At 36.6% G+C, this 22,680-nt stretch overlaps 1 protein-coding gene across 11 annotated transcripts in view; it reads right to left on the reverse strand.

Annotated features, from left to right (window-relative positions):
* Positions 1–22,680, reverse strand: part of TSGA10 (testis specific 10) — a 143,812-nt gene that overhangs the window by 36,558 nt on the left and 84,574 nt on the right. For all 11 annotated transcript variants that reach the window (XM_027620846.1, XM_027620845.1, XM_027620851.1 and 8 more), the window contains one exon: positions 22,331–22,516. In XM_027620846.1, the coding sequence (XP_027476647.1) occupies positions 22,331–22,516 (186 nt within the window). The remainder of the gene's footprint in view (positions 1–22,330; positions 22,517–22,680) is intronic.

Consider the following 22,680-nt stretch of genomic DNA (forward strand, 5'->3'; position numbering starts at 1 on the left):
TTATATCAGACAAAGTAGACTTTAAAACCAAGACTGTAATAAGAGACAAAGAAGTGCATTACATAATGATAAAGGGATCAATCCAATAAGAGGATATAATAATCATAAATATCTATGCACCCAACATTGGAACACCTAAATACATAAAGCAAATATTAACAGATATAAAGGTAGTGATTGACAGTAATACAATAATAGGAAGGGACTTGAACACCCACTTACATCAATGGACAGATCATCCAGATAGAAAATCATTAAGGAAACAGTGTCTTTGAATGACACATTAGACCAGATGGACTTAAAAGACAGATAGAACATTCCATCCAAAAACAATAGGATATACATTCAAGTGCACATGGAACATTATTGAGGAGAGATCATATGTTAGGCTACAAAACAAATCTCAATGAATTTAAGACTGAAAACATATCAAGTATCTTTTCTGATCACAATGGTAAGAAACTAGAACTACAAGAAAAAAAAACAGATGGGTAATGTAAGCAGAGAGATGGAAACTCTAGGAGTTTAAAAGGAAATGCTAGTAATCAAAAGCACTGTGACAGAAATAAAGAAGACCTTTGATGGGGTCATCATCAGAGCAGACACAGCATATGAACATACTGGTGAACTTGAAAATTCAATACAACTTCCCAAACTAAAATGCAAAGAGGAAATACAATAGAAAAAGGGAAACAAAGTATCCAAAAATTGTAAGACAATTTAAAAAGGTGTAATATATGCATAATGGAACTCTCAGAAATACAAGAAAGACAGAAAGGAACAAAAGAAATATTTGAATAATAAGAAGAAATTGCCAAAATTAATGACACCAAACCAACAATCCAGGAAACACAGAGAACACCAAGTGGTAAAAAGTCTACATGTAAGCATATAGCATTTACATGGAAGAAAATGAAGTACAGGATAAAATCCTGAAGAAGCCAAAGGGAAGAACTCACATTACCTATAGAGGAACATGGATAAGAATTATGTAAGACTTCTCTTCAGAAACCATGCACACAAGAAGAGAATGGAGTAAAATATTCCAAGTATTGAAGGAAAAAAACCCACCAACTTAGAATTCTGTATCTGGAGAAACTATTCTTCTAAAGTGAAAAAGAAATAGATCTTCTCAGACAAAACTAAACGAATTTGTTGCCAGTAGATCTGCCTTAGAAGAAATGTCAAATTCTTCATAGAGAAGGAAAAGGGTATGTGTCAGAAATTCAGATCTATGTCAATAAGGGAAAGGAAAATAGAAGAAGAAAAAGTGAGGGTAAAATAAAATCTTTTTATCTTTCTTCTTCTTAACTGACCTAACAGATAACAGTTTGTTCAACAACACAGCAACAATATATTAGATGATTATACCTTATGGATAAATAAAATGACTGACAGCAATGTTATGAAGGATAAGAGGGAAGATTCTCAAACACTATTATAAGATACGTGCACTATTCCTGCTGTTGTATAGTGTTTAAACGTGGACTTAGTTGCAAGTGTATACTGAAAATTCTATGGCAACCACTAAAAAAGTTTCTTTAAAACAACTATATTGATATACTCACATGAGATAAAAGAGAATCATATAAAATGCTCTATTAAAACCGGAAAAAGCAATGAGCAGAATACAAAAAAAGAAACAAGAGGACAATGAATAGAAAATAGTTACAAATATGGTAAATATTAATTCAACTATATCAAGAATCATTTTATTTATTTGCTTATTTATTTATTTGAGAGAGAGAGAGAGCAAGTGTCCACACACATGAGCAGGGGAGGGGAGAGGGACAGAGAAAATCCTTAGCAGGCTCCACACCCAGCTCAGATCTCATTACCCCAAGATAAGACCTGAGCTGAAATCAAGAGTCAGATGCCCAACCGACTGAGCCATCCAGGTGCCCTATCAATAATCACTTTATTTTTTATTTTATTTTTAACAAAAATTTTATTTAAATTTAATTAAGTTAACATACAATGTATTACCAGTTCCAGGGGTAGAATTCATTGATTCCTTAGGTGCATAGAACATGCAGTGCTCATTATGTCAAGTGCCCTCCTTAATGCCCATCACCCAATTACCACCCACCTCCTTTCTGGCAACCCTCACATCAGTCAAGGACATAGGTTGACAAAAAGTAAGATTCATCTATACAGTGCCTACAAGGGACTCATTTCAGACCTAAAGGCACCTGAAGATTAAAAGTGAGGGGATGGAGAAACACTTATGATGCAATGAAAGTGAAAAGAAAGCTGGTGTAGTAATAATTACATCAGAGAAAATGGACTTTAAAACAGACTGTAACAAGAGACAAAGAAGGACACTACATAATCAAAGAGAGCAATCCAACAAGAAGATATAACAATTGTAAATATTAATGTACCCAATATGGGAGCACCAAAATACATAAAGCAGCTAATAACAAACCTAAAAGAAGTAATTGATAGTAAAACAATAATAATAGGGGACTTTAACAACCCAGGTACATCAATGGATAGATCTTCCAAACAGAAAATCAACAAGGAAACAGTGGCTTTGAATGACACACTGGACCAGATGGACCTCACAGACATCTTCAAATTAATCCATACTAAAATAGCAGAATACACATTCTTTCCAAATGCACATGGAATATTCTCCAGAATAGATCACATATTAGACCACAAAACAAGTTTTAACAAATTAAAAAAGACTGAGGTCATTACCATGCACCTTTTCTGACCACAACACTATGAAACTAGAAATGAACCGCAAGAAAAAAAATCTGGAAAAAACACAAATACATGGAGGTTCAATAACATGCTGCTAAAAAATGAATGGGTCAACCAAGGAATCCAAGAGGAAATAAAAAAATACATGGGGGCAAAGGAAATGAAAACACAATGGTCCACAATCTGGGATTTTGAAGAAAAAGCTGTTCTAAATGAGTTTATAGCAATGCAAGCCTACCTCAAGAAAGAAGAAAAATCTAATAAACAACCTAACTTTATACCTAAAGGAGCTAGAAAAAGAAGAAAAAACAGAAAACCACAAAACAGAAGGAAGAAATAATAAACATTAGAACAGAAATAAATGAAACAGAAAGTAAAAAACAATAGAGCAATGAAACCAGGAGGTGGTTCTTTGAAAGATCACCAAAATTGATAAACTGGTAGCCAGACTCAACAACGAAAAAAGAAAGAGGATTCAAATGAAATCAGAAATGAAAGAGGAGAAATAGTAACTGACACCACAGAAGTACAAAGGATTATGAGAGAATATTATGAAAAATTATATGCCAACAAATGGGACAACCTAGAACAAATGGATACATTCCCAGAAACATAAAAGCTCCCAAAACTGAATCAGGAAGAAATACAAAATTTGAACAGACCAATACCATCAATGAAATTCAATCAGTAATCAAGAAACTCCCAAAAAACAAAAGTCCAGGACCAGACGGCTTCACAGGTGAATTCTACCAAACATTTAAAGAAGAGTTAATGCCTATTCTTCTCAAACTATTCCAAAAAATAGAAGAAGGAAAGCTTCCAAATTCATTCTATGAGGCCAGCATGACCCTGATACCAAAACCAGACAAACATACTACAAAAAGAAAATTATAGTCCAATATATCTGATGAACATGGATGCAAAAATCTGCAACAAGATGTTAGCAAACTGAATCCAACAATACAATAAAAAAAATCATTCACCATTATCAATGGGATTTATTCCCAGGATGCAATAGTGGTTCAATATTTGCAAATCAATCAATGTAACACATCACATCTGTAAGAGAAAGGAAAAAAAAACATATGGATCATCTCAATAGATAAAGAAAAAGCATTTGACAAAGTACAACACCTATTCATGATAAAAACCCTCAACAGAGTAGAAGGAACATATCTCAACATAATAAAGGCCATATATGAAAAATGCACAGCTAGCATCATACCCAATGGTGAAAAACTGAGAGATTTTCCTCTATGGTCAGGAACAAGACAAGGATGTCCAGTCTCACCACTTTTATTCAATATAGTACTAGATGACCTAGCCACAGCAATGATACAAGAAAAAGGAATAAAAGGCATCCAAATTGGTATGGAAGAAGTAAAATTTTCACTATTTTCTGATGACATAATACTCTATATAGTACACCCTAAATACTCCACCAAAAAACTACTAGAACTGATAAATGAATTCAGTAAAGTCACAGGATACAAAATCAATATACAGAAATCTGTTGTATTTCTATACACTAATAATGAAGTAGCAGAAAGACAAATTAAGAAAATTCCATCTACAACTATACCAAAAATAATAGAATAACTAGGAATAAAATTAACCAAGGAGGTGAATACCTGTACTCTGAAAACTATAAAACACTGATGAGAGAAACTGAAGACTACACAAGCAAATAGAAACATATTCCATGTTCATGGATTGGAAAAACGAATATCATTAAAATATCCATTCTACCCAAAGCAATCTACAGATTTTATGCAATCCTATCAAAATACCAACAGAATTTTCCACAGAACTAGAACAAACCAAATTTGTTTTGGGAAATTCCCTAAAGTCTGTATGGGAACCACAAAAGACCCTGAATAGCCAAAGCAATCTTGAAAAAGAAGAACAAAACTGAAAGTATCACAATCCCAGATTTCATAATATATTATAAAGCTGTAGTAATCAAAACAGTATGGTCCTAGCACAAAAACAGACACATACATCAATGAAACAGAATAGACAGCCCAGAAATAAACAAATAATTCCACGGGCAATTAATCTTTGACAAATGAGTCAAGTACATGCAATGGGAAAAAGATGGTCTCTTCAACAAATGGTTTTGGAAAAACTAGACAAAAAGCAAAATTAAACTATTGGGACTACAAAATAAAAATCTTCTGCACAGCAAAGGAAACAATCAACAAAACTAAATGATAACCTACTGAATGGGAGAAGATATTTGCAAATGACATATCTCATAAAGGGTCAGTATCCAAAACATATAAAGAACTTATTCAACTTGGATGCCTGGGTGGCTTAGTTGGTTAAGCGTCTGCCTTTGGCTCAGGTCATGATCCATAAATCCTGGGATTAAGTACCGCATCAGGCTCCCTGCTCAGGGGGGAGTCTGCTTCTCCCTCTGCCCTTCACCCCGCTCACGCTCTCTCTCACTCGCTCTCTCAAATAAATAAATAAAATCTTAAAAAAAAACTTATTCAATTAAACAGAAAACAAATAATCCAATTAAAAATAGAGAGAGGATCTGAATAGACTTTTCTCCAAAGAAGACATACAGATGGCCAACAGACACATGAAAAGATGCTCAACATCACTAATCACCAGGGAAATGGAAATAAAAACCATAATGAGGTATCACCTCACACCTGTTGGAATGGCTAAAATCAAAAACACAAAAAACAATAAATATTGGTGAGGATTTGGAGAAGGAACCTTTGTGTACTGTTGGTGAAGATGCAAACTGGTACAGCCACTGTGGATAATAGTATGGAGTCTGCTCAAAATTAAAATAAAAATAGAACTCTGAATTTTAATATAAAATTAAAATAGAACTACCACATGATCCAGTAACTCCACTACTGGGTATTTACCCAAAGAATACAAAAATACTAATTCAAAGAGATATATGCACCATTATGTTTACTGCAGCATTACTGACAATAGCCGAATTATGGAAGCAACCCAAGCATCCATTAATAGATAAATGGATAAAATAAATAAAAAATGTATATAAAAATATAAAAATGGAATATTACTTGGCCATAAAAAAGAATGAAATCTTGCCATTTGCAACAACATGATGGAGCTAGAGAGTATAATGCTAAGTAAAATAAGTCAAATAAAGACAAATACCATATGATTTTACTTATATGTGGAATTTAAGAAACAAAACAAATGAACAACAACAAAAGAGACAAACCAAAAAACAGATTCTGAATTATAGTAAACAAACTGATGGTTACCAGAGGTGAAGTGGGTGAGGGGATGCATAAAACAGCTGGAGGGAATTATGAGTACACTTATCATGATGAGCACTGAGTAAAGTATACAATTGTTGAATCACTATATTGTACACCTGAAACTAATATAACACTGTGTGTTAATTGTACTGGAATTAAAAATTTTTAATTTATTAAAAAAATAAAGTTGGTGTTGAAAAAAAAGACAATAGTCTGTAAAATGTATGCACCTAATAGTAGAATCTGTCAACATATGTAAGGCAAGAAATTATAGAATGGCAAGGAGAGATACACAAATCCACTCCTACAGTTGAAGACTACAACACCCTTGTATCAGTAACTGACATATCTAGTAGGCAGAAAAGTCAGTAAATATACAGTTGAACCAAACAGCACCAGTCACCTAGATCTAACTGACATTTCTAGAATATTTCATTCAATAACTGCAGAATACACATTTTTCTGAAGCTCATATTGAACATTCACTAAGGCAGACCACATATAGGCTATAAAACACACTTTAACAAATTTTTAAAAATAAAAATCATACCAAGTATGTTCTCTGCCCACAATAAAATTGAACCAGGAATCATTAACAAAAAGGATAGCTGGAAAATCCCAAAATATATGGGGATTAACACACTTCTAAATAAACACATGAATCCAAGAAGAAATATCAACAGAAAATTTTAAATATTTTAACTAAATGAAATAAAAATATAACTTGTCAAAATTTATGGCATGCAGTGAAAGCAGTGCTTATAGAAAATTTATAGCACTGAATGCGTATATTAAAGAGAAGATCTAAAATCAGTAATATAAGCTTCAATTTTAAGGAAACTAAAAAAAGAAGAGCAAAGTAAATCCAAAGTAAGCAGAAGAAAAAAATTAAAAAAAAAAAACAGAGCAGAAATCTATGAAATTTAAAATAAGAAGTTAAATAGAGCTAATCAAAGGAAACCAAGGCTGGTTCCTTGAAAAGATCAATAAAAGTGATTAACTTCTAGGCAGGCTAACCAAGAAAAAAAAGAGAAGACACAAATAACTAAAACCAAAATGAATGTCATTACTAACATCACTACTGATCATATGAACATAAAAAAATAATAAAAATATTATTGTTAATGCTTATGTCTCCTAAAAATTCATATGTTGCAACCTAATTCTCAATGTAATTACATTTGAATATAGGTCCTCTGGAAGATGGTTGTATCTGAGGGTGGAGCCCTCTAGAATGGGATCAGTGCTCTTATTAAGCAGGGGGGAAAAAAAGACACCAAGGAATTCCTTCCCGTGTTCCACCACATGAAGCCACAGTGAGAAGACCTGGAAGTAGGCCCTTAGCAGACACCGAACCTGCAAGAGTTCTGATCGTGGACTTCCCAGCCTCCAGAACTGTGAAAAAATGAATTGTTTAAGCCATCCACCCAGTGGTATTTTTGTTCTAGCAGTTCAAATGGACAAAGACAATTATGAACAACTCTGAGCATAAAACTTAGATAACTTAGATGAAATAGAACAATTCCTTGAAAGACACAATGTGCCAAAACTCACACAAGGAGAAATAATCTCAATAGATCTATATCTTGTAAGAAATTGAATCAACAATTCATAATCTTCTAAAACAGAAATCACCAAACCCATATGGTTTTATAGATTAATTCTATCAAATACTTAAGAAAGAAATTACTCCAATTCTATATAATCATTTCCAGAAGATAAAAGGAGATGGAAAACTTCCTCACTCTACAAGGCCAGCATCTGATATCAAAATCAGAGAAAGGGAGCACTTGGGTGGCTCAGTCAGTTAAGTGTCAGCCTTCAGCTCAGGTCATGATCCCAGGGTCCTGAGTTCAAGTCCCACGTTGGGCTCCCTGCTCAGCAAGGAGTCTGCTTCTCCCTCTACCCCTCCTTCCTGCTTGTGCTCTCTTTCTCTCATGCTCTCTCAAATAAATAAATAAAAATCTTTTTAAAAAATCAGAGAAAGACATTGCAAGAAAGGAAAATTACATACTAATATCTCTCATCAACATATATACAAAAGTATTCAACAAGACATTAACAAATTGAATCCAGTAAGGTGTAAAAAGAATTACCCACCACAATTAAATGAAATTTATTCCAGATTTGCAAGGCTGTTTCAACATTCAAAAATCAATTGATGCAGGAGTGATGTCAGCAAAATGGCCAAAAAAGATATTCCTCACACATTTCTCCAACTCAACAATAAAAATTTCACATCTGTTTAGTCAAAACTGCCTATATGGGAGCTTCACAACCCAGGTAGGAGATTATGAAACCCCCGTGTGGTCTAAGAACCAGGAGAGTCATTTTGAGAAGACAAGCCCATACCTAGGTAGCTGACTTGATAACTGTAGTCTTGACTATAGACCCAGAAAAAATGCCATATCCCTGAAGACTGGGCTACAGCTGTCACCAGCACCACACTCCAAGGGATCCAGGAAAAGTCCCATTCACCTATGGGCTAGGTAATAGGCATACAGACATTGGACCCACCTATGGATGATGAAGTGCCCAAGAATGGCTCCAGCCTCTCTTGGCCAAGGTCTGGGAACCCTGGGATAACAATGAATTAGACAATTACCAATGGATAAGAGAGTCTTTGAGGAAGTCCAGAAGTCCAGGAGAGAAGTTCTAGGAACTCACTGGAGGAAAAAATTTAAAAAGCAAGACTAAAGATGGCAGAGTAGTAGTATCCTAAGCTTACCTTGTCACACAGACACATCTAGATACCAGCCACAACAGTGCAACTAACCCAGGAAATGACATGAAGACTAGCAGAACAGACTTTCTACAGTTAATCATAGAGAGGAAGCCACATCAAAAAAGGGTAGGAGAAATGGAGACACAGTCAGGAACTAAATTACCTACAAGACTAACCACAAATAGGAGGTCACCACAAGCCCTGAGAAGGAAGAGAAACATACCCCACACCAGGCACCCCGGACATGGAAGACTTGCACTGGGAAGACAAATCCTGATAACATTTGGCTTTGAACACCAGTCGGGCTTAACTTTGCAAGTTTTTACAATCAGCAGGGCTTAACTCTGGATACTTAAAAATCAGTGGGCTTAGCTCTGGAAGAGCCAGAGGGCAATATGAAACAGAGTCCCCACCATTAAAAAAAAGAGCATAACATACAACCTTGCATAAATACAACATTGAAAAAGCAGTTTGAAAAGCATCTAGGGTATACCTGAAAGAGGTTTATTCCATGTGCTGGAGGGGAAGGGATTTTCAGACTTCTCTAAGAGCAAAAAAACTGGCAGGGGCCACTTCTTGCTCCCAACGCCACCCAAGTTCTCTTGTGGATCCTCCCATTCAACCTACCTTGATTAGCAGGGGTCCTTTCCAAAATGGCTCTGCTGTATCATATCATATAAGCAGCCCACGCAGGACTGGCATCACTCCAAAGGGACTCCTGGCCTAAGGAGAAGGGAAAATAACTACACAGACCAGTTCCACTGCAGCCCCAGAAGACAGACTGGGGGCAGACATATGGTTTGACTACAGGCCGCACCCACCAACAAAAGCCTCTCAGGAGACAACCCAGGGAGCACTCTGCAATTTGGTGCAATCCACAGCCCCAGCAAATGGGCAGAGGGCAGGCATCTGGTTTGACTCATAAGGGTGACATTGCCCAACTACCAGCCCAAGGAGGCCCCAGACTGGCCCCCTGACAGCACAGAGACCAAACCCTGCCCACAAGAGGCAAAGTGGACCATTAAGTGAATGTACTGAAGACAAATGTGGTTCAACCACAAGAGTAGATCACACACAACCTGTAAAGGAGACATCCTGAAGTACCTGGTTCTAGTGAACAAGGAACACTATGCTACAGGGCACCACAGAAACTCTTTTCCGTAAGACCACTACTTTCAAGAACAGGAGATGTAACTGACTTTCCTAATGCACAGAAGCAAACAGAGAGTCAGACAAAATAAAGAGACAGAGGAATATGTTTCAAGTGAAAGAATAGGATAAAATCACAGCAAAAGAACTAAATGAAACAGAGATTAGTAATGTGCCTGGCAAAAACTTCAAAGTAATGTTCATAAAGAGAGTCACTGGACCTGAGAAAAGAGTGAAGTATCTTAGTGAGATTTTCGAAAGAGAGATAGAAAATACAAAAAAGAACCAATCAGAGATGAAGAACTCAATAATGAAACTAAAAAATACAACAGAAATGAATCAATAGCAGATTAGAGGAGGCAGAAGAATGGATCAGTGACCCAGAAGACAGAGTAATGGAAAGCAACCACGCTGAAGAGCTAAAAGAAAAAAGAATAATAAAAAAATGTGAATAGGTCAAGGGAAGTTAGCGACCTCATCAAGCATAATAATATTCATATTATAGGGATCCCAGAAGAGAGAAGAGAGGGCAGAAAATTAATTTGAAGAAATAATAGCTGAAAACTTTTTGAGTCTGGGGAAGGAAACAGAAATCTAGATTCTGAAGACACAGAGAGCCCACAATAAAATCAGCCAAAGGAGGTCCACACCAAGACAATTAGTAATTAAAATGGCAAAAAGTAGTGATAAAGAGAGAATTTTAAAAGCAGTAAGAGAAAAGAAAACAGTTACATACAAGGGAAACCTCATAAGGCTATCAGCTGATTTTCAAACAGAATCTTGGCAGGCCAGAAGGGAGTAGAATGATATATTCCAAGTCCTAAAAGGATAAAACATGCAACCAAGAACACTCTATCCAGCAAGGTTATCATTCAGGAGAGATCAAGAGTTTCCCAAACAAGAGTTCATCACCACCAAACCATCCTTATAAGGAGTATTAAAGGGAATTGTTTGAGTGGAAAGAAAAGGCTGTAATCAGTAGTAAGAAACAGGAAAGAAAAAAATTTCACAGGTAAATGCAGTCATAATAAAAGTAAATTGATCACTTATAAAACCAGTATGGAGACTAAAACATAAGAGCAGTAAAATCAAATACCTATAAAAATTGGTCAAGGGATTCACAAAATAAAAGGATGTAACAACATATACATAAAATATGGGAGGGGAGTAAAAATTTAGTGCTTCTGGAATGGGTTCAAATTTAAGCGGCCATCAATTTAATATAAACTGCTAAATGCCTAAGATGTTACATATGAACCTAACGGTAACCACAAATCAAAAACCTATAATAGATGTACAAAAAATAAAGAGAAAGGAATCCAAGCATCATTAAAGAAAGCCATCAAACCACAAATGGATAGAGCAAAAGAACCAAAAAGAAAGAAGAAAAAACAGAGAAAAACTACAAAAATAACTGTGACACAAGTAACAACATGGCAATAAGTACATACTTATCAATAATTACTTTAATTGTAAATGGACTAAATGCTTCAATCAAAAGAAACAGTGTGACTGAATGGATTTAAAAAAGCAAAACCCACCTATATGCTGCCTACAAGAGACTCACTTCAGAATGTAAAGACACATGCAGATTGAAAGCAAAGGAATGGGAAAACATTTCCATGCAAATGGAAATGAAAAGAAAGGTGGTGTAGCAATACTTATAACTGAAAAGATAGACTTAAAAAAAAAACTGTAAAAGAAGACAAAGAAGGACACTACATAATCATATAGGGAACAATCCAACATGAAGATATAACAATTATAAATATTTATGCACTCAATAAGGGAGTTCAGTGCATACACAAGGCAACTGTTAACAGACACAAAAGGAAGAAATTGATAGTAATACAATAATAGGACACTTTAATATATCACTTATATCAATGGATATATCAGACAGAAAATCAACAAGGAAACAGTGGCCTTGAATGATACATTGGGCCAGATGGACCTAACAGATATATCCAGAATATTCCATCCAAAAACAACAGAATACACATTCTTTTCAAGTGCACATGAAATAAGCTCCAGAATTGATCACATTAGGCCACAAAACAAATCTCAATAAATTCAAAAAGACTGAAATCATATCCTGCATCTTTTCCAACCACAATGGTATTACATTAGGAGTCAATCACAAGAAAAAAATCTGGAAGGAACACAAATACATGGAGGCTAAATAACATGCTACTAAATAATAAATGGGTCAACCAAGAAATCAAAGAGAAAATTAAAAAATGCATTAGGGAGGGTGGGAAAATTGGCAGAGGAGTAGGGGACCCTATTCCAACCGGTCCCCGGAACTGAGCTGGATATCTACCAGACCACTCTGAACACCCACGAAATCAGCCTGAGATGTAAGAAGATAGATCTGGATCTCTACAAACAGAATATTGCAGGTGGTTGGTTTCGAGGTATGAAGTGGGGAGCTGTGATTCCATGGGCAGATACTGGAGGATAAACGGAAGGGGGAGGGAGCCATGGCGATCCTACACCACCTGTGAGTGATAGCCTCCTGCGCTGGGGACAGGGCACAGACTTGCAGACCGGTAGTGACTGGGAAAGGACTTTAGGGCAGCACTCTGGACTGAAACCTGGAGCAGCGGGGTCACACATGCGAACTAGGGGCGACTGGGGGTTTTAGAAGCACAAAGGGCAGAGACGTGCCCTGACCTGGAGGTGAGGGCTGGGAGTGCTGCTGAGGGGTGCACAACCCAGGACACTGCAGTTTATAACAGCACAGACAGAAGTGGAGATAGTGTGGCCTGGAAAGCTCACTGAAGAACAGACTGCAGTCTCTTTGCTCTGAGGCAGAGGGTTGGAAACGATCTCTTCTTCTCTGACTCTTGGAAGAGACGTGGAAAGCTGCCAGATAAAGCCACCAGAGAACAAAAGTCCCAAAACACCGGTTTTCACTGAGCCCATCCCCTGCCACATGGGGCAGGGCAACTCTGCCCAAACAGGGTTGCCTGAGTAACAGTGTGGCAGGCCCCTCCCCCAGAAGACAGGCTGGGAGAACAAGAGGACAGCAACCCTAAGGTCCCTATAAAACAGGTACAGGTGCATCTTGGGCTGTGGTCAATAATTTGGACTCTGTACATTCCCTCAACCACCCCTCAACAGAATGACTAGGAGGGGGAACCCCCCAAATAGGAAAGACTCAGGGACTGTGACTTCTGCCACAGATTTACAAACGGATACAGATATAACCAAGATGTTGGAGATGGAATTCAGGGTAGCAATTGTGAAGACAATAGCTAGAATGGAGAAATCGATTAATGGCAACATAGAGTCTCTAAGGGCAGAAATGAAAGCTGAATTGGCAGAACTTAAAAATGCTATCAATGAGATCCAATCTAATCTAGATAATCTAACAGCTAGGGTAAGTGAGGCAGAAGAATGAATTAGTGATCTAGAAGACCAATTAATAGACAAGAAGGAAAAAGAGGAGGCCAGGGAAAAACAACTCAAAATCCATGACAACAGAATCAGAGAAATAAGTGACACCATGAAACATTCCAGTGTCAGAATTATTGGGATCCCTGAGGGGGTGGAGAGAGAGAGAGAGAGGACTAGAAGATATATTTGAGCAAACTGTAGCTGAGAACTTCCCTAATTTGGGGAATAAAACAAACATTTGTGTCCTAGAGGCAGAGAGAACCCCTCCCAAGATCAAGGAAAACAGGCCAATGCCCCGGCATGTAAGAGTAAAACTCGCAAATCTTAGAACCAAGCAAACCATCTTAAGGGCAGTTAGGGGGAAGAGATTCCTTACATACAGAGAGAAGAACATCAGAATAACATCAGCCCTATCCACAGAGACCTGGCAAGCCAGAAAGGGCTGGCAAGACATATCCAGGGTACTAAACAAGAAGAACATGCACCCAAGAATACTTTATCTGGCAAGGCTGACATTTAGAATGGATGGAGAGATTCAGAGCTTCCAAGACCGGCAGAAACTGAAAGAATATGTGACCACTAAGCCATCCCTGCAAGAATTATTAAGGGGGGTTCTATAAAAGGAGAAAGACCCCAAGAATGATATAGAACAGAAATTTACAATCTATAAAAACAAGGTCTTCACAGGCAACATGATGACAATAAATTCATATCTTTTAATAATCACTCTCAACAGGAACGGCCTAAATGCTCCCATAAAACGGCACAGGGTTGCAGATTGGATAAAAAGACAGGACCCATCCATATGCTGTCTACAAGAGACTCATTTTGAACCTAAAGCTACATCCAGACTGAAAATGAAGGGATGGAGTTCCATCTTCAATGCCAATGGACCTCAAAAGAAAGCTGGGGTAGCAATTCTCGTATCAGACAAATTAGATTTTTAAGCTAAAGACTGTAGTTAGAGACACAGAAGGACACTATATCATTCTTAAAGGGTCTATCCAAAAAGAAGATCTAACAATTGTAAATATCTACACCCCCAACATGGGAGCAGCCATCTGTATAAGCCAACTGTTAACCAAAATAAAGAGTCATATTGATAACAATAATTGTAGGAGACTTCAATACTCCACTCTCAGCAATAGACAGATCATCTAAGCAGAAAATCAACAAAGAAACAAAAGCTTTGAATGACACACTGGACCAGATGGACCTCAAGGATATATACAGAACATTCCACCCTAAAACAACACAATACTCATTTTTCTCGAGCACACATGAAACTTTCTCCAGAACAGGCCACATACTGGGTCACAAATCAGGTCTCAACCGATACCAAAAGACTGAGCTTATTCCCTGCATATTCTCAGACTACAATGCTTTGAAACTGGAACTCAATCACAAGAAAAAACTTGGAAGGAATTCAAACACTGGAAGCTAAAGACCACTCTGCTCAGGAATGTTTGGGTCAACCAGGAAATCAAAGAAGAACTTAAACAATTCATGGAAACCAATGAGCACGAAAACATATTGGTCTAAAACTTATGGGATACTGCATAGCCATCCAAGCCTCACTCAAAAAAATAGAAAAATCCCAAATTCATCAACTAACTTTACACCTTAAAGAACTGGAGAAAAAGCAACAAATGATGCCTAAGCCATGCATTAGAAGAGAAATAATTAAGATCAGAGCAGAGATCAATGAATTAGAAACCAGAAACACAATAGATCAGATCAACGAAACTAGAAGCTGGTTCTTTGAAAGAATTAATAAGATTGAAAACCACTGGCCAGACTTATCCAAAAGAAAGGAGAAAAGACCCAAATTAATAAAATTATGAATGAAAGGAGAGAGATCACGACTAACACCAAGGAAATAGAAACAATTATTAGAAATTATTATCAACAACTATATGCCAATAAATTGAGCAACTGGAAGAAATGGATGCCTTCCTGGAAACCTATAAACTCCCAAGACTGAAATAGGAAGAAATTGAATAGGCCAATAACCAGTAACAAGATTGAAGCAGTGATCAAAAAACCTCCAAAAAAACAAGAGTCTAGGACCTGATGGATTCCCTGGGGAATTCTACCAAACATTCAAAAAAGAAATAATACCTATCCTCCTGAAGCTGTTTCAAAAAATAGAAACAGAAGGAAAGCTTCCAGACTCATTCTGTGAAGTCAGCATTACCTTAATCCCCAAACCAGGCAAAGACCCCAACAAAAAGGAGAATTTCAGACCAATATCCCTAATGAATATGCATTCCAAAATTCTCAACAAAATCCTAGCTAACAGGATCCAACAATACATTAAAAGAATCATCCACCACGACCAAGTGGGATTTATCCCCAGGATGCAAGGGTGGTTCAACATTCACAAATCAATGTGATAGAACACATTAATAAGAGAGAGAAGAACCATATGGTCCTCTCACTTAATGCAGAAAAAGCATTTGACAAAATACAGCATCCTTTCCTGATTAAAACTTTTCAGAGTATAGGGATAGAGGGAACGTTCCTCAATTTCATAAAATCCATCTATGAAAACCCACAGTGAATATCATTCTCACTGGCTGTTCCCTTAAGATCAGGAAGACGACAAGAATGCCCACTCTCGCCACTATTGTTCAACATAGTACTAGAAGTCCTAGCAACAGCAATCAGACAACAAAAAGAAATAAAAGGCATTCAAGTTGGCAAAGAAGAAGTCAAACTTTCCTCGCAGATGACATGATACTTTATGTGGAAAACCCAAAAGACTCCACCCCCAAATTACTAGAACTCATACAGCAATTCAGTAATGTGGCAGGATACAAAATCAATGCACAGAAATCAGTTGCTTTCTTATACATTAACAATGTAACTGTGGAAAGAGAAATTAGAGAATCAATTCCATTTACAATAGCACCAAAAACAGTAAGATACCTTGGAATAAACCTAACCAAAGAGGTAAAGGATCTATACTCCAGGAACTACAGAACGCTCATGAAAGAAATTGAAGAAGACACAAAAAGATGGAAAAACATTCCATGCCCATGGATCAGTCAGAAGAATAAACATTGTTAAAATGTCTACACTGCCCAGAACAATCTACACTTTCAACGCCATCCTGATCAAAATACCAACGGAATCTTTCAAAGGGCTAAACAATCCTAAAATTTGTATAGAGTCAGAAAGACCCCAAATCACCAAGGAAATGTTGAAAAAAAAAACAAATCTGGGGGCATCACGTTGCCTGATTTCAAGCTATAGTACAAAGCTGTGATCACCAAGACAGCATGGTACTGGCACAAAAACAGACATATAGACCAATGGAACAGAATAGAGAGCCCAGAAATGGACACTCAACTCTATGGTCAACTAATCTTTGACAAAGCAGGAAAAAATATGCTTTGGAGAAAAGACAGTTTCATCAATAAACGGTGCTGGGAAAATTGGACAGCTATATACAGAAGAATGAAACTCAACCATTCTCTTACACCATACAGAAAGATAAACTCAAAATGGATGAAAGACCTCAATGTGAGACAGGAATCCATGAAAATCCTAGAGGAGAACATAGGCAGTAACCTCTTCGACATCAGCCACAGCAATTTCTTTCAAGACATGTCTCCAAAGGCAAGGGAAACAAAAGCAAAAATGAACTTTTCAGACTTCATCAAGATAAAAAGCTTCTGCACAGCAAAGGAAATAGTCAACAAAACAAAGAGGCGACCCACAGAATGGGAGAAGATATTTGCAAATGACACTATGGATAAAGGGCTGGTATCCAAGATCTATAAAGAGCTTCTCAAACTCAACACCCAAAAAACAAATAATCAAGTCAAAAAATGGGCAGAAGACATGAACAGACGCTTCTCCAAAGAAGACATACAAATGGCTAACAGACACATGAAAAAATGTTCATCATTATTAGCCATCAGTGAAATCCAAATCAAATCCCACATTGAGATACCACCTTACACCAGTTAGAATGGCAAAAATTGACAAGGCAAGAAACAACAAATGTTGGAGAGGTTGTGGAGAAAGGGGATCCCTCCTAGGTTGTTGGTGGGAATGCAAGTTGGTACAGCCACTTTGGAAAACAGTGTGGAGGTTCCTCGAAAAATTAAAAGTAGACTTACCCTATGACCCAGCAATTGTACTACTGGGCATTTACCCCAAACACAGATGTAGTGAAAAGAAGAGCCATATGCACCCCAATGTTCATAGCAACAATGTCTACAATAGCCAAACTGTGGAAGGAGCCAAGACGCCCTTCAACAGATGAATGGATAAAGAAGATGTGGCCCATATATACAATGGAATATTACTCAGCCATCAGAAAGGATGAATACCCAACTTTTACATCAACATGGGTGGAACTGGAGGAGCTATGCTAAGTGAAATAAGTCAAGCAGAGAAAGTGAATTATCATATGGTTTCACTTATTTGTGGAACATAAGGAATAGCATGGAGGACATTAGGAGACGGAAGGGAAAAATGAAGGGGGGGAAATCAGAGGAGGAGACATACCATGAGAGACTATGGACCCCGAGAAACAAATTGAGGGTTTTAGAGAGGAGGGGGGTGGGGGGATGGGCTAGCCTGGTGATGAGTATTAAGGAGGGCACGTATTGCATGGAGCACTGGGTGTTATACATAAACAAGGAATCATGGAACACTACATCAAAAACTAATGATGTACTGTATGGTGACAAACATAACATAATAAAAAAATAAAAATAAATTTAAAACTTTAAAAAAAGATAACTACGGATACAAAAATTCACAATAAAATACTAGCAAATACTGAACCCAATAACTTATTAATAAAATCATTCACCGCAATCAAGTGGGATTTATTCCTGGGTTGCCAGGGTGGTTCAAAATTTGCAAATTGAGCAATATGATACACCACATTAATAAAAGAAAGGATAAGAACCATATGATCACTTCAATAGGTGCAGAAAAAGCATTTGACAAAGTACATCCATTCATGATAGAAAAAAAAAAAAAACCCTCAACAAAGTAGGTTTAGACAGAACATACCTCAGCATAATAAAAGCCATATACAAAAAAAACAACTAATCTCAATGCGGAAAAACTGACAGCTTTTCCTCTACGGTCAGGAAAAAAGATAAGGATGTCCACTCACACCACTGTTATTTAACATAATGCTGGAAGTACTAGCCACAGCAATCAGACAACAAAAAGAAATAAAAGACATCCAAATTGGCGGGACAGAAGTCAAACTTTCACTATTTGCAGATGACATGATACTCTATAAAAAAAACGCTGAAAGACTCCATCAAAAAACTGCTAGATGGGCATTAAAGAGGGCACGTGATATGATGAGCACTGGGTACTATACTGAACTAATAAATCATTGAACACTATATCAAAAACTAATGCTGTACTATACCTTGACTAACTGAACTTAGATTTAAAAAAGGGAAAAAAAAAACACTAGAACTGATAAACAAATTCAGTAAGGTCACAGGACACAAAATCAACATACAGAAATTTGTTGTATTTCTATACACCAACGATGAAGCAGCAGAAAGAAACATTAAGGAATCAATCCCATTTACAAATGCACCAAAACCCATAAGATACCTAGGAATAAACCTAACCAAAGAGGTAAAAGAACTGTACTCTGAAAACTATAAAACACTAATGAAAGAAAATTAAGACGACACAAAGAAATGGAAAGACATTCCATGCTCATGGATTGGAAGAAAAAATATTGTTAAAATGTCTATACTACCCAAAGCAATCTACACATTTAATGCAATCCCTATCAAAATACCACCAGCATTTTTCACAGAGCTAGAACAATCCTAAAATTTATATGGAACCACAAAAGGCCCCAAATAGCCAGAGGAATGTTGAAAAAGAAAACCAAAGCTGGAAGCATCACAATTCCAGATTTCAAGTTATACCACAAAGCTGTAGTGACCAAAACAAGATGGTACTGGCACAAAAATAGGACACATAAATCAATAGAACAGAATAGAAAACCTAGAAATGAACCGCAGCTATGTGGTCAATTAATACTCAACAAAGTAGGAAAGAATATTCAATGGGAAAAAGTCTCTTCAACAAATGGTGTTGGGAAAAGTGGACAGCAACATGCAAAAGAATGAAACTGGGACATTCTCTTACACCAAACATAAAAATAAATTCAAAATGGATTTAAGACCTAAATATGAGACCTGAAACCATAAAAATCCTAGAGGAGAACACAGGCAGCAACCTCTTTGCCACAGGCCATAGCAACTTCTTTCTAGATAGGTCTCTTGAGGCAAGGGAAGCAAAAGCAAAAATAAACTATTGGGACTTTATCAAAATAAAAAGCACAGCAAAGGAAACAATCAACAAAACTAAAAGGCAATCTATGGAATGGGAGAGGATATTTGCAAATGACATTAACGATAAAAGATTAGTATCCAAAATATATAAAGAACTTAGAAAACTCAACACCCCAAAAATAAATAATCCAATTAAAAGGGGGCCGAAGATATGAATAGACATTTTTCCAAAGAAGACCTATAGATGGCCAACAGACACATGAAAAGATGCTCAACATCACTCATCATCAGAGAAATACAAATCAAAATTACAATGAGATATCACCTCAAACCTGTCAGAATGTCTAAAAACAACACAAGAAACAAGTATTGGTGAGGATGCAGAGAAAGGGGAACCTCTTGCACTTTTGGTGGGAATGCAAATTGGTGCAGCCACTCTGAAAAACAGTACAGAGTTTTCTCAAAAAGTTAAAAATAGAGCTACCCTAAGATCCAGCAATTGCACCACTAGGTATTTACCCAAAGAACACAAAAATACTAATTCAAATGGATACATGCACCCAATGTTTATAGCAGCATTATCTACAGTAGCCAAATTATGGAATAGCCCACATGTCTTCTGGCTGATGAATGGATAAAGAAGATGTGGTATAAGGGCACCTGGGTGGCTCAGTTAAGTGCCTGCCTTCAGCTCAGGTCATGATCTCAAGGTCCAGGGATCAAGCCCTGCTCTGGGCTCCCTGCTCAGTGGGGAGCTTCTCCCTCTGCCTCTCCCCCACCTAGGCTCATGCTTGCACTCTCTCTCAAATAAATAAATAAAATCTTTTAAAAAATTTGGGGGGAACATTAATCCCAGATATCAAGACTTAACATAAAACTATAGAAACTCCAAGGATTTATTGTTGGCAAACAGATAAAATGACCAATGGAGCAAAACAAATGGAAACAAAGTAGACAAAGTAGACATAATTCAGTGAATAAAGGATGGTGGATATCTATCCACAAAAACAAAAATTACATCTCTATTTTAAACCATACACAATTCAATCTCAAGTGGATTAAAGATCTAAATGTGAAGGGCAAAATTTCACATACTTCTAGAATTTTAGAAGAACTTTTAAAATATAAGAAAATATCTTTCTGGTCTTGGGATAGTAAAGGATTTCTTAAAGAAGACATAAAAACATAAACCATATGGGAAAAGACTGATGATAATTCTGAAAGCATCAGAATATAAACAGAACCAGGTCTGGTTCTGTTTATATTGCAAGCACAGTGAAAAAACAAGCCACAAAGAGAGGATAACTATAGTATCTTTAAAAGGAATATTATCAAGAATATATAGGTAATTCCTATAAATCAATTTGAAAAAGATAAATAACCTAATAGAAAAATGGGCAAAATTTACAAAAATTCATTCAAGAGAATCAAGAGAAAATTTTATAGAGGAGGAATTCCAAATGGCCAAAAAAGATAAAAGGATCGCCAATTTCATTTGTAATCAAGGAAACAGAAAACAGAACATATAGAAAAAAATGCAAAAGTCTGAACACATCAAGTATTGATTAGTACTTGAGAAAATAACAACTCCATGATATCTGGTGAAATGGCAAAACTGTAGAGAGCATTTTGACAATACTTAGAAGAGTTAAAATTGCCTATATCTTGGATCCAGGTATTCCACTTCTGGGCATAAACCCAGAGAAATATATACCCAAGGAGAAATCTAAAAGATGCAGCATTTTATTACAGAAGATGTGAAGATAATTAAATTTCCTTTAATATGGGAATGAATTTTAAAAATAAAATATACAATGACTACAGATGCAACTGTTTGGATATATACTGTAGGTATGAAAATAGATAAATTTCAAAATTATAATATGGAGCAAAAAGTCAAACTGCAAATGGATATCTAGAGTATCACTTAAAAACTTAAAGCACACAAAACATTATACATAATGTATGGGTAATAAATATGTAGAAAAAGTATAAATACATACAAAAGAGTTACAAAAGTGACATGAAAGTTATCCAGGCCAACCATTAGGGAGGGAGGTGGGGAAAGGATGAAGAGTTGTATCTGTAATATTTTGTTTCTTTACAAAGACAGTCTTGAAGCAATATGGAAAAATCCTTCAACTAGGGAGATGGGTATATGTGTGTTATTTATATTACTTTTTTTTAAAGATTTTATTTATTCATTTGAGACACAGAGATACAGAGAGAGAGAGAGAGCATGAGCAGGGAAAGAGGCAGAGGGAGAGGGAGAAGCAGGCTCCCCAACGAGCAGGGAGCCTGATGTGGGGCTCGATCCCAGGACCCCGGGATCACGACCCAAGCTGAAGGCAGACGCTTAACCATCTGAGCCACCCAGGTGCCCCGAAAGTTATCCAGGCCAACCATTAGGGAGGGAGGTGGGGAAAGGATGAAGAGTTGTATCTGTATTTTGTTTCTTTACAAAGACAGTCTTGAAGCAATATGGAAAAATCCTTCAACTAGCTAGGGAGATGAGTGTATGTGTGTTATTTATATTACTTTATTTTTAACTTTCCTAGTATGTTTGAAATAATTCCTAATTTTTAAAAATGCTAGATTATTCTAGTTGTAGGGCAGTTAATAGATTAAAGCGGAACCAGAGCGGATATAGGACAACAGTTAGTCTACAATTCACAGTATATATATTTAAATAATTTAAATGTTTATTTATATATTTATGGAATGCCAAACAAAACTCTTTTAACAATGATGCAGGATGTCCTGCAAGTATATTTTCCCAAACTTACCTGCTCGACCTCTCTGTTGAGAGAATCTACTTTTTCTTTTAATCTGTTACCCTCTGCCTCAGCAGTGATAAGTTCTAATTTGAGGGTATTGTTATCTGCCTCTGCTTGACGGGCCTTATTTTCCCAGTTTTCGGCATCTTCATTGGCTTTTCGGAGTTGATCCATCATTTGCCGGTTCTCAGATTCCTAAAAAGCAAATCTTAGGTATTACTTTAAAAGATGTAAAATGGTCAACATATGATGCAAATTAAACATTACTTGCCAGATCACTGGGAATTTATTTGCTACAGGATCATTTAGAACATAACCTCAAGGAATCCTATCCATATGCAATTTAGAATGTTGGGCAT

The sequence above is a fragment of the Zalophus californianus genome, chromosome 8 (genome assembly GCF_009762305.2).
Source record: "Zalophus californianus isolate mZalCal1 chromosome 8, mZalCal1.pri.v2, whole genome shotgun sequence".
In the NCBI taxonomy this organism is placed as follows: Eukaryota; Metazoa; Chordata; class Mammalia; order Carnivora; family Otariidae; genus Zalophus; species Zalophus californianus.